The 13,202-nt window shown below is 45.7% G+C and overlaps 1 protein-coding gene across 1 annotated transcript; it reads right to left on the bottom strand.

Moving 5' to 3' along the window:
* Window positions 1–493: 493 nt before the first annotated feature.
* Window positions 494–13,120, bottom strand: FAM216A (family with sequence similarity 216 member A). Its single transcript, XM_066601923.1, has 6 exons — window positions 12,994–13,120; window positions 12,885–12,919; window positions 10,202–10,305; window positions 5,925–6,037; window positions 1,944–2,017; window positions 494–1,658 (listed from the first exon to the last, which is right to left on the bottom strand). Exons 1-5 carry the CDS (start codon window positions 13,065–13,067, stop codon window positions 1,966–1,968), a joined length of 378 nt encoding a protein of 125 aa, XP_066458020.1. The 5' UTR covers window positions 13,068–13,120; the 3' UTR covers window positions 494–1,658; window positions 1,944–1,965.
* Window positions 13,121–13,202: the final 82 nt, after the last annotated feature.

Consider the following 13,202-nt stretch of genomic DNA (forward strand, 5'->3'; position numbering starts at 1 on the left):
CCAGGACGTACCGGTACGTCCTGGGGCGGGAAGGGGTTAAAGTAGGAAAAAAAACATTTGTGCCGTTTTCATACATAGCGTTTTGTATAGAAACACTGTTTTGTGGTGTTTTTACCTGGAGTCTTTTCCCTGTTGCCTTAAAGAAGTTCTATACTTATCTATTCCTCCCCTGTCAGTATTTTTACCACATCTTCTCCAGGCTTCTGCAGTCCTCTGGGTCACCTCACCTCCAGCCAGCCAGATCCTTTTCTTCCTGTGACGTTGCGTCCATTCACAAGCATTCTCCTTCCTGCAGGTCAATGTACGCTACGTCACTACTGATGTAAAGTTCACTGCCTAGCGGGGAATACCAAATCTTATGCCCAGCTATTGCCGAAACTGTGCTTGCGCGCTGTCTCGCGACAATAGTATATGAACACTCGTGGCGAGACAGCGGTCTCGGCATTCTCTGCTAGGCAGTGACCACTAACTACATCATTAGTGACGTAATGTACACTGACCTGCAGGAAGGAGAGGGCCGAGAATGGATGCTCCATAACAGGAAGAGAATCCGGACGGGTGGAGGTGATGTCATCTGGGGGACTGGAGGAGCCAGAAGATGATGTGGTAAGCAGACTGATAAGGGAGGAATACCGTAGGAAAGTTTAGGGGTTTTTTTTGTTTGTTTTTTTTTTAAATGACAAGACCCCTTAAGGAAAAAAAAACATCTGAGGTCAGATGTTAGCTGGAAGTCAATAGAGAAATGGTAAACTAACTACAAACAGTGTCTGTCTCCCCCTCTATCTATCCGTGGGACCGAATGAGTTTAAAAAAAAAAAAAGAAGCTCCCTGGAAACATCTCCCTCTCCTTTTGAGCTCTATAACTTAGTTTATGGGGCTCAAACATGCTAACAGGTTCTGTTGGACTATTGAGAATTAAAAAAAAAAAATTTAGAGCCCTTTTATATCAAATTCTCATGAAAGAAAAGATGCATACATGCATTATCTATGGAGTGGATTGTAGTAAGGTCATGTTTAGGGCTGGTCTCAAATGACCGGATTTGAATTGCATAATTCGCGATCATCACCTGCGTGGACGATCCACGGTATTACGCACACACACACAAAAAAGAAAAATAGAACATTTACATATCCGATCAGATGAGCAGATAGCTATTGCGATTTCTGCCAGCGAAAATAAAATTGCAGCATGTTCTATTTTTGTGCGGAATCCACATGGACGGCTCCCATTGAAGTCAGTGGAAGCCGCTTGACATATGGCCCCTCCGCAACTGACATTTCGGCTAGGCCGCGGGTACCTGCGTTATTGCCTAGCGACGGTGCAGGAAATACAAATATCTAAAACAAGAAAAAAAATCTCTACTACACATGACCGATGGCTAGCGTCCGTGGTCATCCGCAGTAAAGAAATTACTGGTACGTGGTTTCACCTGCCGCGGTCAGAGCCGGATTCCGTTGAGGCCTCTCTCTTGCGGAATCCGACCCATCTGTGTTAGACCAGCCTTAGTCAACAAACACAGCAGGTGGAAAAAAAAGCCCTTTTCTAATACTTTGTCTTCAGCCATCACGGTTGGTCTATTTCATTGAAAGGCGTGATTTGCTCTGGCGTGTCTTCTGTGGTCCTTGAAGCTTCAGTAGTCTTAGCTGCTCTATGTACTCTGAACAGAAATGAAAAGAAAATTGTTATTAAAATGCCTTCTTAATATGCAGGTCATTTTGTTAGGCCTCCTTCACAGAGCATAGCAATGTGTATGGAGACACACAGATCCCTGGGTCATAGGCACTCTGTGCTGCCGTTTGCTCTCTGTCACTGTATCACAGAAATACTCTCCCATAGAAGTAATGTTTCCATGGGACAATACCTTGTGTACTACAGCATGCCACACCATGTTGGTGCCCTCTTTCTTATTCAAATTGCAACCCAAATGTTACTAAAACCGTACCTTCTGGAATGTCCCTTTTATTTCATTCTTGCTTTTTCTTGAAGATGGAAGATTCAGATGAACTTTCTTTGAACCTATATACAATATAATAGCACAGTTCTAAGACCGTGAAAGCTATAAAGCAATTTATAAACTCCTCTACCTACATAGTCACAATGCAGTAATTACATTTTCAGTTTCAGCTCACATTAAAGCTTGTCCATGTTTCTTTATGCCATTATGTAATTTCTCCCGGTGTCAGTAATTCTCTGTCCATAAGTCAGCAATGTAGCAACCTTATTTGGCTTGGGCCTCCCCCCACATTAGTCTGTGTTGGGGCTGCGTGCTGTCCATGTTAATTCGCGAATAGCATATGGCCACATTATAGGTCTATGAGGTTATACGCATTGACTGTTTTACACACCGCTTGAGGGTCAGCGTAAAATAAAAACTCCTCCATGTCCTGTTCCTATCACGGATGAGAAATAGAACACGCCGATGCATGTCAGTGTGTAGGGCCCGTGTAATTCGAACAGCACACAAACTGACGTCTGTGTCCTGTCCGATGTGAGATGTGCCCGAGCCTTGCAGGCACCTAGCTTTAGGCCGAATGCATATGGGCAGATAATTACAGAATCCGGAGCGGGTGACTGCGCTGGATTCCGCAGCACTCGAGCAGAAACCAATTGCGCTTTCTGCTCCAGGATGAAAAATCGCAGCATGCTCCATTTTTCTGCTGTGTCCACACAGATTACTTCCATTGCAGTCAATGGAAGCTGTCCAGGCCACGGGTTCCGTGGGAAAAGCAGGAGTTTAAAAAAAATAAAAAAATCTGTACTGTATATGTCTGACGGAGGGCAGTGCAGACCATCCACAGTACAGATGAAGATTTTGTCAACGAGTAATATCACAGCTGCCAAAAACAGTACTGTAACAGAACTATTCACTGTCATTAGTGAAATGGATACTTAATTAACCCTTTCCAATCCAATTTGTATCCAGATTTTCCTAGCAGGACTACTTTTTCTGCTGTTATACAATGGCGCTATATGCTGGCTAAAGCCAGTACTGCATGATGTGACATGTTGGATACGCTCCGACAGCAGAGAGGCTGGCAATATATGCAGTAAGAGAACCCTGACGGATGTCTTCCAACATCGGAGCTGTACAGCCTTAAATCAGAATATCTTTAGACGTCAGACAGTGTATTGGAAAGGGTTCTGTTTCTTTCTGTTAGTTTGGTCCATTGGACCAACGCTGGGAATAGGATCTGTGTCTTGAATATAGGTGTAAGAATGCATGTATTAAATTCTCAGGAGAAACCAGTCGGAAATCCTATTCTGTGACCCACCTAGCCCATTCTCCAGTGCTTTCTAATTCATCTGTTCTACACTGGTCTATATATGAAAGCGATAAACTAGTAACATTTAAACTACCTATTGTGTAGTTTCTCCTCATGCTTCCAAAATGGCTCTGAGTTGTCAAGACTTGGACTCCACAAGACCTCTGAAGGTGTCCTGTGGTATCTGACACCGAGATGTTAGCAGCAGTTCCTTTCAGTACTGTAAGTTGCAAGTGTGGACCTTCATATATATTGGACTTTTTTTTAAGCACATACCACACATGCTGGCTAGGATAGAGATCTGGGCATTCTGAAGGCTAAGTAAACACCCTAAAGGAACACTGCCATCACCTTGAGTTAAAGATGATGGAGCAGGGAGCCCCCAGAGGTATCTTTCATACTCACCAAGTGCCCCGTTCCAGCGGTGTGTCCCCACAAAGTCAGTGCACACAAGCAGCTTAATTGATTCTGCTAACACATCTCTCATTCATCTCTATGCTGGCCTGCGCTGACTTCATGGAGACACAGAATTGGAATGGGGTACTAGTTCACACAACCTAAACGTAGTTTATGGGGCTCAAAGGTGAGGACTGTGTCCCTTTAAACTATCATCCTACTCAAACCATTTCTAAAGTATGTTGGCAGTGGGACAGTACACTCCCCTGCTGAAAGAGGCCACTGTCATTAGGGAATACCGTTACCACGAAGGGGTGTATTTCATCTGCAACAATGTTTAGGTAAGTGGTATATGTCAAAGAAATACCTATATAGATGTTAAGACCCAAGGTTTCCCAGCAGAACATTGCTTAGAGCCCCAGACTGCTGGCTTCTCTTCTTCCCCAGGTAAGTGATGCACCCAGTTGTCTACGTCAGTGTTCCCCAACTCCAGTCCTCAGGGACCGCAAACAGGTCATGTTTTCAGGATTTCCTCAGTATTGCACAGGTGATGTAATTATTGTAAGTGCCTCAGACATTGCCACAGGTGTTCTTACTATAGGATATCCTGAAAACATGACCTGTTGGTGGTCCCCGAGGACTGGAGTTGGGGACCGCTGGTCTACGTGAACTAAAAGAAAATGTGATTCATCAGGCCACTTTCTCCTATTGCTTTGTGTCCAGTTCTGATGCTCACAGGGCCATTGTAGGCAAAGTTGGTGGTAGACAAGGGTCAACAAGGGCACAAACCAGTCTGCAACCCCATACAAAGTAAGTTGCGATGCACTCTGTATTCTGACACCTTTTTCTTAGTGATTTGCATTCCAGTAACTTGTATATGGGATCAGTGCAGAGGGGTAAATACACATACCATCATACTTTGGGCATCCAAGACCCTGACAACGAGTCACCAGTTGCACTTCCTTGGACCACTTTTGGAGGTACTAACTACTGAATACCGGGAATACCCTACAAGAACATCCTATAAGACCTGCCATTTTGGAGACTCTCGGACCCAGTCATCTAGCCATCACAATTTGGCCCTTGTCAAAGCCAGTCTGATCATGACACTTGACCACTTTTCCTGCTTCCAACTCATCAACTTGAAGAACTGACTCACGTGCTGCCTAATATATCCCACCCTCTGGCAGGTGCCTTTATACTGAGATAATGTTATTTACTTCACCTGTCAGTGGTTTTAATATTATGGTTTATATATACAGTTCCCAACTTTAATGTCTTTTCAGCTCCACACTTTTGTATGCAAACTTCCGACCCCACACCATGTAAATGAGGCCCTGGTCATATTCACATATTAAAAATATTTTACAGCTGTTTTGTCAAGTGGAAAAAAAAGTTTACAGAAATTGCCTTACATTCCATATTCTGTTGGAACATTTATGCATCTTCAAGGGTTTTCTGTTAACTGTTTTATTGACCATCTGTTTTCAGGATAGGCCATCAATATTGGATTGGGTCCATACGCTGCACTCCTGCCAATGAGCTGTTTACAGAAGCCGCTGTGCATCGGAATTAGCAAGCTCTGTATACTGTGCAGTGGCCTGTAATGGTACTGCAAGCTGAGTCCCATTCAAAGGAATGAGCTTGACCTTGCAGTACTATTTCATTCCACTTGGCAGTAAAAGAAGCTGTGCTAGATCTGGCCAATAGCAACTTGACAAAAACAGCTCATCAGCGGGGGTACCCAGTGCCGGACCTCAGTTTTAGGCTGGATTTACACGAACGTATATCGGCTCGGTTTTCACGCCGAGCCGATATACGCCATCTTCATCTGCTGGAGGGGAGGGAAGGGGAGGCTGGAAGAGCCAGGAGTAGGAACTAAGCTCCCGCCCCCTCTCTGCCTCCTCTCTGCCCCTCTGCACTATTTGCAATGGGGAGAGGCGGGACGGGGACTGGGCTAATTCTCAGAACTTAGCCCCGCCCCCATCCCGCCTCCTTTTATTGCAAATAGTGCAGAGGGGCGGAGAGGAGGCAGAGAGGGGCGGGAGCTCAGTTCCTGCTCCTGGCTCTTCCAGCCTACCCCCCTGCAGATGAGGACGACGTATATCGGCTCGGCGTGAAAACTGAGCCGATATACGTTCGTGTGAATCCAGCCTTATATTCATGACCTATCCCAAGGACAGGCCATCAATAAAAAAAAATCCTTGAAAACCTCTCAAGTATGACTCGATAAAAACTTTCCATCATATTTCAACATGCCATACCACGTTATCCGTGAATGCCAATGTTTTGCAGTCAGGGCTCTCATGTTGCTGGTGCTGTAGATTCGGGCAATGCTGCATAAATATCGTTTTTGGCCCATAGTAAGGTCAGGATGCTAAAATATAAAATTATATGAAAACAGCTCAAAAACATTTGCACAGATTAGCATTCAGCTGTACGGAACTAATCAGTTTTCCCCTCTCTGCAACCTATCCTAAATGCAGCAGCCAAGCTTATCTTTTTCTTCAACTGCTACACTGATGCCTCTACCCTGTGCCAGTCACTACACTGATACTTCTACCCTACGCCAGTCACTACACTGACACCTCCACCCTGCGCCAGTCGCTACATTGACGTCTCCACCCTGCGCCAGTCGCTACACTGAAACCTCTACCCTGCGCCAGTCACTACACTGAAACCTCTACCCTGCGCCAGTCACTACACTGACACCACTACCCTGCGCCAGTCACTACACTGACACCACTACCCTGCGCCAGTCACTACACTGACACCACTACCCTGCGCCAGTCACTACACTGACACCACTACCCTGCGCCAGTCACTACACTGACACCTCTACCCCGCGCCAGTCACTACACTGACACCTCTACCCCGCGCCAGTCACTACACTGACACCTCTACCCCGCGCCAGTCACTACACTGACACCTCTACCCCGCGCCAGTCACTACACTGACACCTCTACCCCGCGCCAGTCACTACACTGACACTTCTACCCCGCGCCAGTCACTACACTGACACTTCTACCCCGCGCCAGTCACTACACTGACACTTCTACCCCGCGCCAGTCACTACACTGACACCTCTACCCCGCGCCAGTCACTACACTGACACCACTACCCTGCGCCAGTCACTACACTGACACCTCTACCCCGCGCCAGTCACTACACTGACACCTCCACCCCGCGCCAGTCACTACACTGACACCACTACCCCGCGCCAGTCACTACACTGACACCACTACCCCGTGCCAGTCACTATACTGACACCACTACCCTGCGCCAGTCACTACACTGACACCACTACCCTGCGCCAGTCACTACACTGACACCACTACCCTGCGCCAGTCACTACACTGACACCACTACCCTGCGCCAGTCACTACACTGACACCACTACCCTGCGCCAGTCACTACACTGACACCTCTACCCCACGCCAGTCACTACACTGACACCACTACCCCGCGCCAGTCACTATACTGACACCACTACCCTGCGCCAGTCACTACACTGACACCACTACCCTGCGCCAGTCACTACACTGACACCACTACCCTGCGCCAGTCACTACACTGACACCTCTGCCCCGCGCCAGTCACTACACTGACGCCTCCGCCCCGCGCCAGTCACTACACTCACGCCTCCGCCCCGCGTCAGTCACTACACTGACGCCTCCGCCCCGCGTCAGTCACTACACTGACGCCTCCACCCTGCGCCAGTCACTATACTGGCTACCCATCCAATAAATACAATTTAAACTCATATCTCTCATCCATAAAGCCCTCCGCAGCGCTGCACTGCCCTACATATTCTCCCTCATCTTTGTCTGCCCCCTTACCTGCGTTCTCTCCTCTGCTAATGACCTTACACTAAGTGCCTCCTGAATTCGAACCGTCCCTTATCCAATTTATAAGACTAATATGGACGGAAGCTATGGTATGTCAAATGAAGACCAAAGAAGTCCCCGTCTCACATATTGACAGCTGTGGTTCCATCCTGCTATTCGTCTTTATGCAGTTTTCTATGTAGAACACATACAGCACATACGTATTCTGTCATATAGCAATGACAGAACTAACACTGGACTTAAGTGCACAGTGTGAAAGACTCCCTAGCTATCCATTCTGCCAGAGTATATTAAAAAGACAATCTGGCAAAAACACATTTTTCCATGCCGATCCACCCGCTGTCAAACTCTGAAGGCCTTGTCTTTGTTTTGCAGCCACTTCCCAAGCAGTGCATCACCCTGTCTGGTGCTTATCAGGCACCATCTTCATGGTGAGAGTTATTACTTTCAGTTTCACATGTACCCCATAATGCATCAGCGCAGCATTAGATGTGGCTATACCATTCTACCTGCTGGGGGGTCAGTTTAATTATCATTACCTTCTAGATTTATCTAATTAACCTACAGACCATTAGTATCCAGTCAAGATGATGAGCTGTGATTTCCTTTATTATAACTGTGTGACAGGAACTGTGTGATCATCATCAGTAACTGTGACAGGGGTGCCCGTTTCCCATTCTAGGCAGTTTGTGTGCAATTTGACTAGAAAATGAATACATAACCCCAAGTACATCTGAACTGGTCAGAATTGAGATCACATGACAATCTGAGGGAAAAGAGGGTGGGAGTTTCAGAAAGGAATAACTAACTAAGGCAACACTGGCTTACTGATATATACTGGGGGGATAGCTACATAATAAATGAATAAAAGGAAATTACCCATGTTGCACTTTAAAAGCAAAAAAGTCTTTAACCCCTTCCCGCTGCAGGGCATAAGTTTACGTCCTGGCAGCCTGGTACTTCCCGCAACAGGACGTAAACTTACGTCCTGGAGATAGTGCGGGATCACATATGATCCCGCACTATCCCGCAGCGGGAGCCGGCTGTCAGTCACAGCCGGCGTCCCGCTGCAACAGCGGGGGGGCATCGGAGATGCGCCCCCCGCTTTTAACCCCTTCCCTGCCGCGATCTAAGTAGATCGTGGCAGGGAAAGAGTTCACAGAGGGATCGCGCTCCCTCTGTGTCTCCGGCCGGAACTCGCGATGTCATCGCGAGAGCCCGGCCTGTCACCATGGCAACAGGACGCCAGATACCGGCGTCCTGTATTACCAGTGCCTGTGATCGCTGTATAAGCGATAAGGCATGGCAGAGCAGTAGCTCTGCCATGCCTTATGACAGCGATCATCAGGGCAGTGGTCAGAGTCCCCCAGAGGGACACAAACAGTGTAAAAAAAAACAAAGATTAAAAAAAAATTTAAAAAAATGTAAAAAAAGAGTAAAAAAAAACATTTTTTTATGCTTTTTCTCAGATTAGCATAAAAAAAGGTAAAAAAAAAATAAAAACCCACATATTTGGTATTGTCGCGTCCGTAACGACGCGTACAATAAGTTGCACATGCTTTTGACTGTGCACGGAAAAAAAACGCTAAAAAACTGAGGCAAAATCCTAATTTTTAGCATTTTGCCTCACTAAAAACGCAATAAAAGTGATCAAAATAGCCATATGTACCCCAAAATGGTACCAGTAAAAACTACAGCTCGTCTCGCAAAAAATAAGCCCTCATAGAGTGCCGTACATCAAAAAATAAAAAAGTTACAGGACTTTGAATTCAGCAATTTAGAATAGAAAAAAGATTTCCCAAAAAAAAGGGTTTTATTGCAGAAAAGTGGGAAAACCTAAAAAAAATGTAAGAATTTTGGTATCGTTGTAACCGTACCGACACGCAGAAAAAATGGAATGTCTCATTTATGCTGCATGATTAACGCTGTAAAAAAAAATTAAAAAAAATCTATGGTAGAATTGATGCGTTTTCTCTCCCTGCTATCATAAAAAAAAATTAAAAAAGTTTTACAATATAGTCTATGTACCCAAAAGTGGCACCAATAAAAACTACTGTTCGCCACGCAAAAAACAAGCCCTTATACGGCCGCGTCGACGGAAAAATAAAAAAGTTATGACTTTTGATAAACGGAGAAGAAAATCCGCCAAAAATTGTTGCGTCCTTAAGCCCAAAATAGGCCATGTCATGAAGGGGTTAAAGATGGCTAGACAGCTTTGCTGTCACTTCTTCAAGCCATATGGGAGTGTTTGTTTTTTTTTTTTTTTTTTTAAAGTCATGTCTCCATCTATCACATGTCTGATCTGCACTGGTAGTCAGGGCTGATGGTGCTGGTACAGCAGCACAGAGTCCCCATGGCTCTGTACTATGGAACCATAATTAGCGTATGTTCCAACATACGGTACCTCGGTGTGTAACGGTATTCTCCTGTATCAAACCTATTATCTCCTTATGAATCCTACAAAAAAAGTTTGAAACTGGAGGCCTGTGGGGGTACAGTAGGGTCTCACAGACGTCTATGGCCATCATATTACGACCTTGCACAATTTGGAGCTTGTATGGGGCCATAATACAGCCCCGTGAATGAGCCATGAGACTTGGCAATACTATTTAGTAAAAAGCCTATAACTTGGATACTATCTATATTTTCATCTGCGCTTTCCTGATATGTATCAACCAAAGTAAATATTCTACCTGCAGAAATGCTTCCTTTTTCATCGCCCTGGGAATTTTGATAGTTTTGATCTGCAATCTGCATCCTTTCTGTGGATCCTTTGAAATGACATCCTCATGAGCTCCTTAAAAAAATAAAAAAATGTCACAATTCTTTCTCCGCTTTCACTAATGCTGTTAACCTGTGCAGAACCTTTATACAGCCGTGACATTTGATTGGCCAAGAATGTGTATTCATTACCATAAACATTGGCTGCACTAACGTCCTGGGAAAAAAAAGGGTTTGGGATTGCTTAAAACCAACCTATTGACTCCCCCTCTGAGGTATAGTCAGGCTGCCTGAGCGATCCTCTGCCATTCACCTAATGGGTATTGCAATTTTGAAATATATCATCAAAAAAGATATTACTTAAATCAGATTGTTACTATAGATGTAGTAAATTTCTTAAATTATTCCGTGTCCTGTCTGATATGAGTCGCATCCGAGTTTCTTGGGTGCAACCCACATACAGTCGTCTGAATATGGCTTTATGAGGAATGGAACGAGGGACCAGAGTGGAGGAACGGAGGCAGCATGGACTCCAAGGAGGGCACCAAGTATGTTTACTAAACATCTGCAACATAATAATGTCATTTTAGTTTTGGATTGGAGGGTCTTTTTTTAAAGAAACTTTGGAGAAGATTTATCAAAGCTGGTGTGCCTGGATTTCGTCCTAAAATGTAGACTTTTCTGGTCTAGTTAGCATGCGCCTCATTTTTTAATCTGTACACCAGGTTTTACCATTTTAATTTCAGTCTAAAATTGTGGGTGCGATTTAAGTGGCGCAGCAGTTCAGACCTGATTTATAATGTGCGCCACTTTTTAAAAGCTGCATATAAAGTCACACAGCTGTTCCAGCGCTGAGGAGGCGTTTTGTCAGAGCAAGTTTCACACCACAGAGAAAGAAGGTGTTTGCACCTACTTTAACAAGCTGCATGTGACATTTTGAAGAAGTAGGCGCATCCTAAGCACAAACATAACCAAAAAGTTGGAAGAAATAGTTGCAGCAAAACTGCACATATGATAAATCTCCCTCTTTATAATTGAATAGACATCCCCCTGACGGGATGGGCATGACAGCTCTGGAGGTAAGCTGCAACTAGATGGCAATGCAGAAGCTTTATTAGCTGGACAGAAATATAGTACTTGCAATGTTTCTCTACCCCGGGCCAAAGGAATCAGTCACAAACACTGATAACATTTTTGACAATTCTAGGCCAAACTGATGCCCAAAGTGCAGTATGACCTACGGGCTCAGTGCTGTCATCAGTTTCTGTCAGAAGAAAGTGAGCAGTTGGTATGGATGTATGTTTGCCCATGCATGACTTGTATTTCTTAAAAGGTGGTCTCATGAAGACCCCTGGACATATGTCTTACTAAGGTATATGAATGTCATAGAAGGGGTCCTCCAGCTATAAACCAGAATGTAGAGCAGCCCTTCATGGCGCCTCTCTGGTGGACTCGATCTGCCCGTGTATTCTGGAGAGATGGCTGTGTGCTGGGAGCCAGACATGCGGCTATGCCTATATTGCTGCCATGTCCCTTATCTGACTCCAGCAAAAACACATTTTTCCATCACTTGCCTCCACACCGGATTGCCTGTCACACTCTGCGTATTGCAGTCACTTCCCTGCAGTGCAGCCCCCTGTTTGATGCTCAACAGCCATCATCTTGAGAGTTTTTACTTTCAAATCTATTCCATGATGCATCAGCACAGCATTAGCTATAGACTATACCATTTCTGCCTGCTGAGGGGGCTTTTTCATTATTAGGGATGAGCGAGTATACTCGCTAAGGCACTACTCGCTCGAGTAATGTGCCTTAGCCGAGTATCTCCCCGCTCGTCCCGAAAGATTCGGGTGCCGCCACGGGGCGGGGAGCTGCGGGGGAGAGCAGGCAGGAACGGGGGGGGAAGATCTCTCTCTCCCGCCCGCTCTGCCCCGCTCCCCGCCGCAACTCACCTGTCAGCTGCGGCGGCCCCCGAATCTTTCGGGACGAGCGGGGAGATACTCGGCTAAGGCACATTACTCGAGCGAGTAGTGCCTTAGCGAGTATACTCGCTCATCCCTATTCATTATCATTACCTTTTATATTCATCTAAATAAGCTGCGAGCTATGATTGAAACCATAATGCCAAATGTTTAAAACAATATGGCCGAATGGCTCTGTCTCTGGATGGAACTGAACAGCTCCGGACAGACCCTATTGACTATAATGGGGTCCATTCACTTTCCGCACAGCTGTCAAACTTTTAGCCAGAATTAAAAGTGCTGCATGCAGCACTTTTTCTTCCGGTATTATACGCCGAATTTGCGACAGAGCGTTCGACTGAAGGTTTCAACGCAGATATGAAACCACCCATAGTCTATCATATGCAGGATGACTGGCTGCTATTTATTTTTCCTCACTACTTACTCCTTGGCTGCTTTCAAGCTCTTCGCTACAAAGACGGATCTGTTTAGCTACAGCGTCTGATATAAAGACGTCGTCATCAGCGGTTGGAAGTGTGAGCGCCACTAATGGGAGCGCCGTGTTGCCACTTCACTTCCCGCTCCTCTCCCGCTCAGGATGTCACGTCCCACTTCCTGTGATCAGAGCACCCCTTTAAGCTGCTGACCGGACGGTCGCTTTAATGAATAATATACAAATCTGGTAAGATCTCACCTTCTTCAAGATCCTTGTGGCTGCAAGCTGAGGTCCTAAGGAAAGATGGGACTGTGTTTAGTAAGGATTGCACAGCGCTATTACACGTCTCACATTACTAGATGGCTACCTTACTATGTGCTTCTCCTCTGGTATGTGCTTCCTCTTAGACCTTGGGTCATTGCAGGTTGTGCGCCTCTCCATCGTCTCCTAAGGCGGCTCACCAGCCTTCTAGGAACACGCCAGGTCTCCATGGTTACAGCTGCTGGAGAGAAGTCATAGAGTGCTGATGTACAGCATTGGCTATAACTGCGCATGCGCCAAACAACCACCAGCGTT

Source organism: Eleutherodactylus coqui, chromosome 5 (assembly GCF_035609145.1).
Source record: "Eleutherodactylus coqui strain aEleCoq1 chromosome 5, aEleCoq1.hap1, whole genome shotgun sequence".
NCBI classification, from domain to species: domain Eukaryota; kingdom Metazoa; phylum Chordata; class Amphibia; order Anura; family Eleutherodactylidae; genus Eleutherodactylus; species Eleutherodactylus coqui.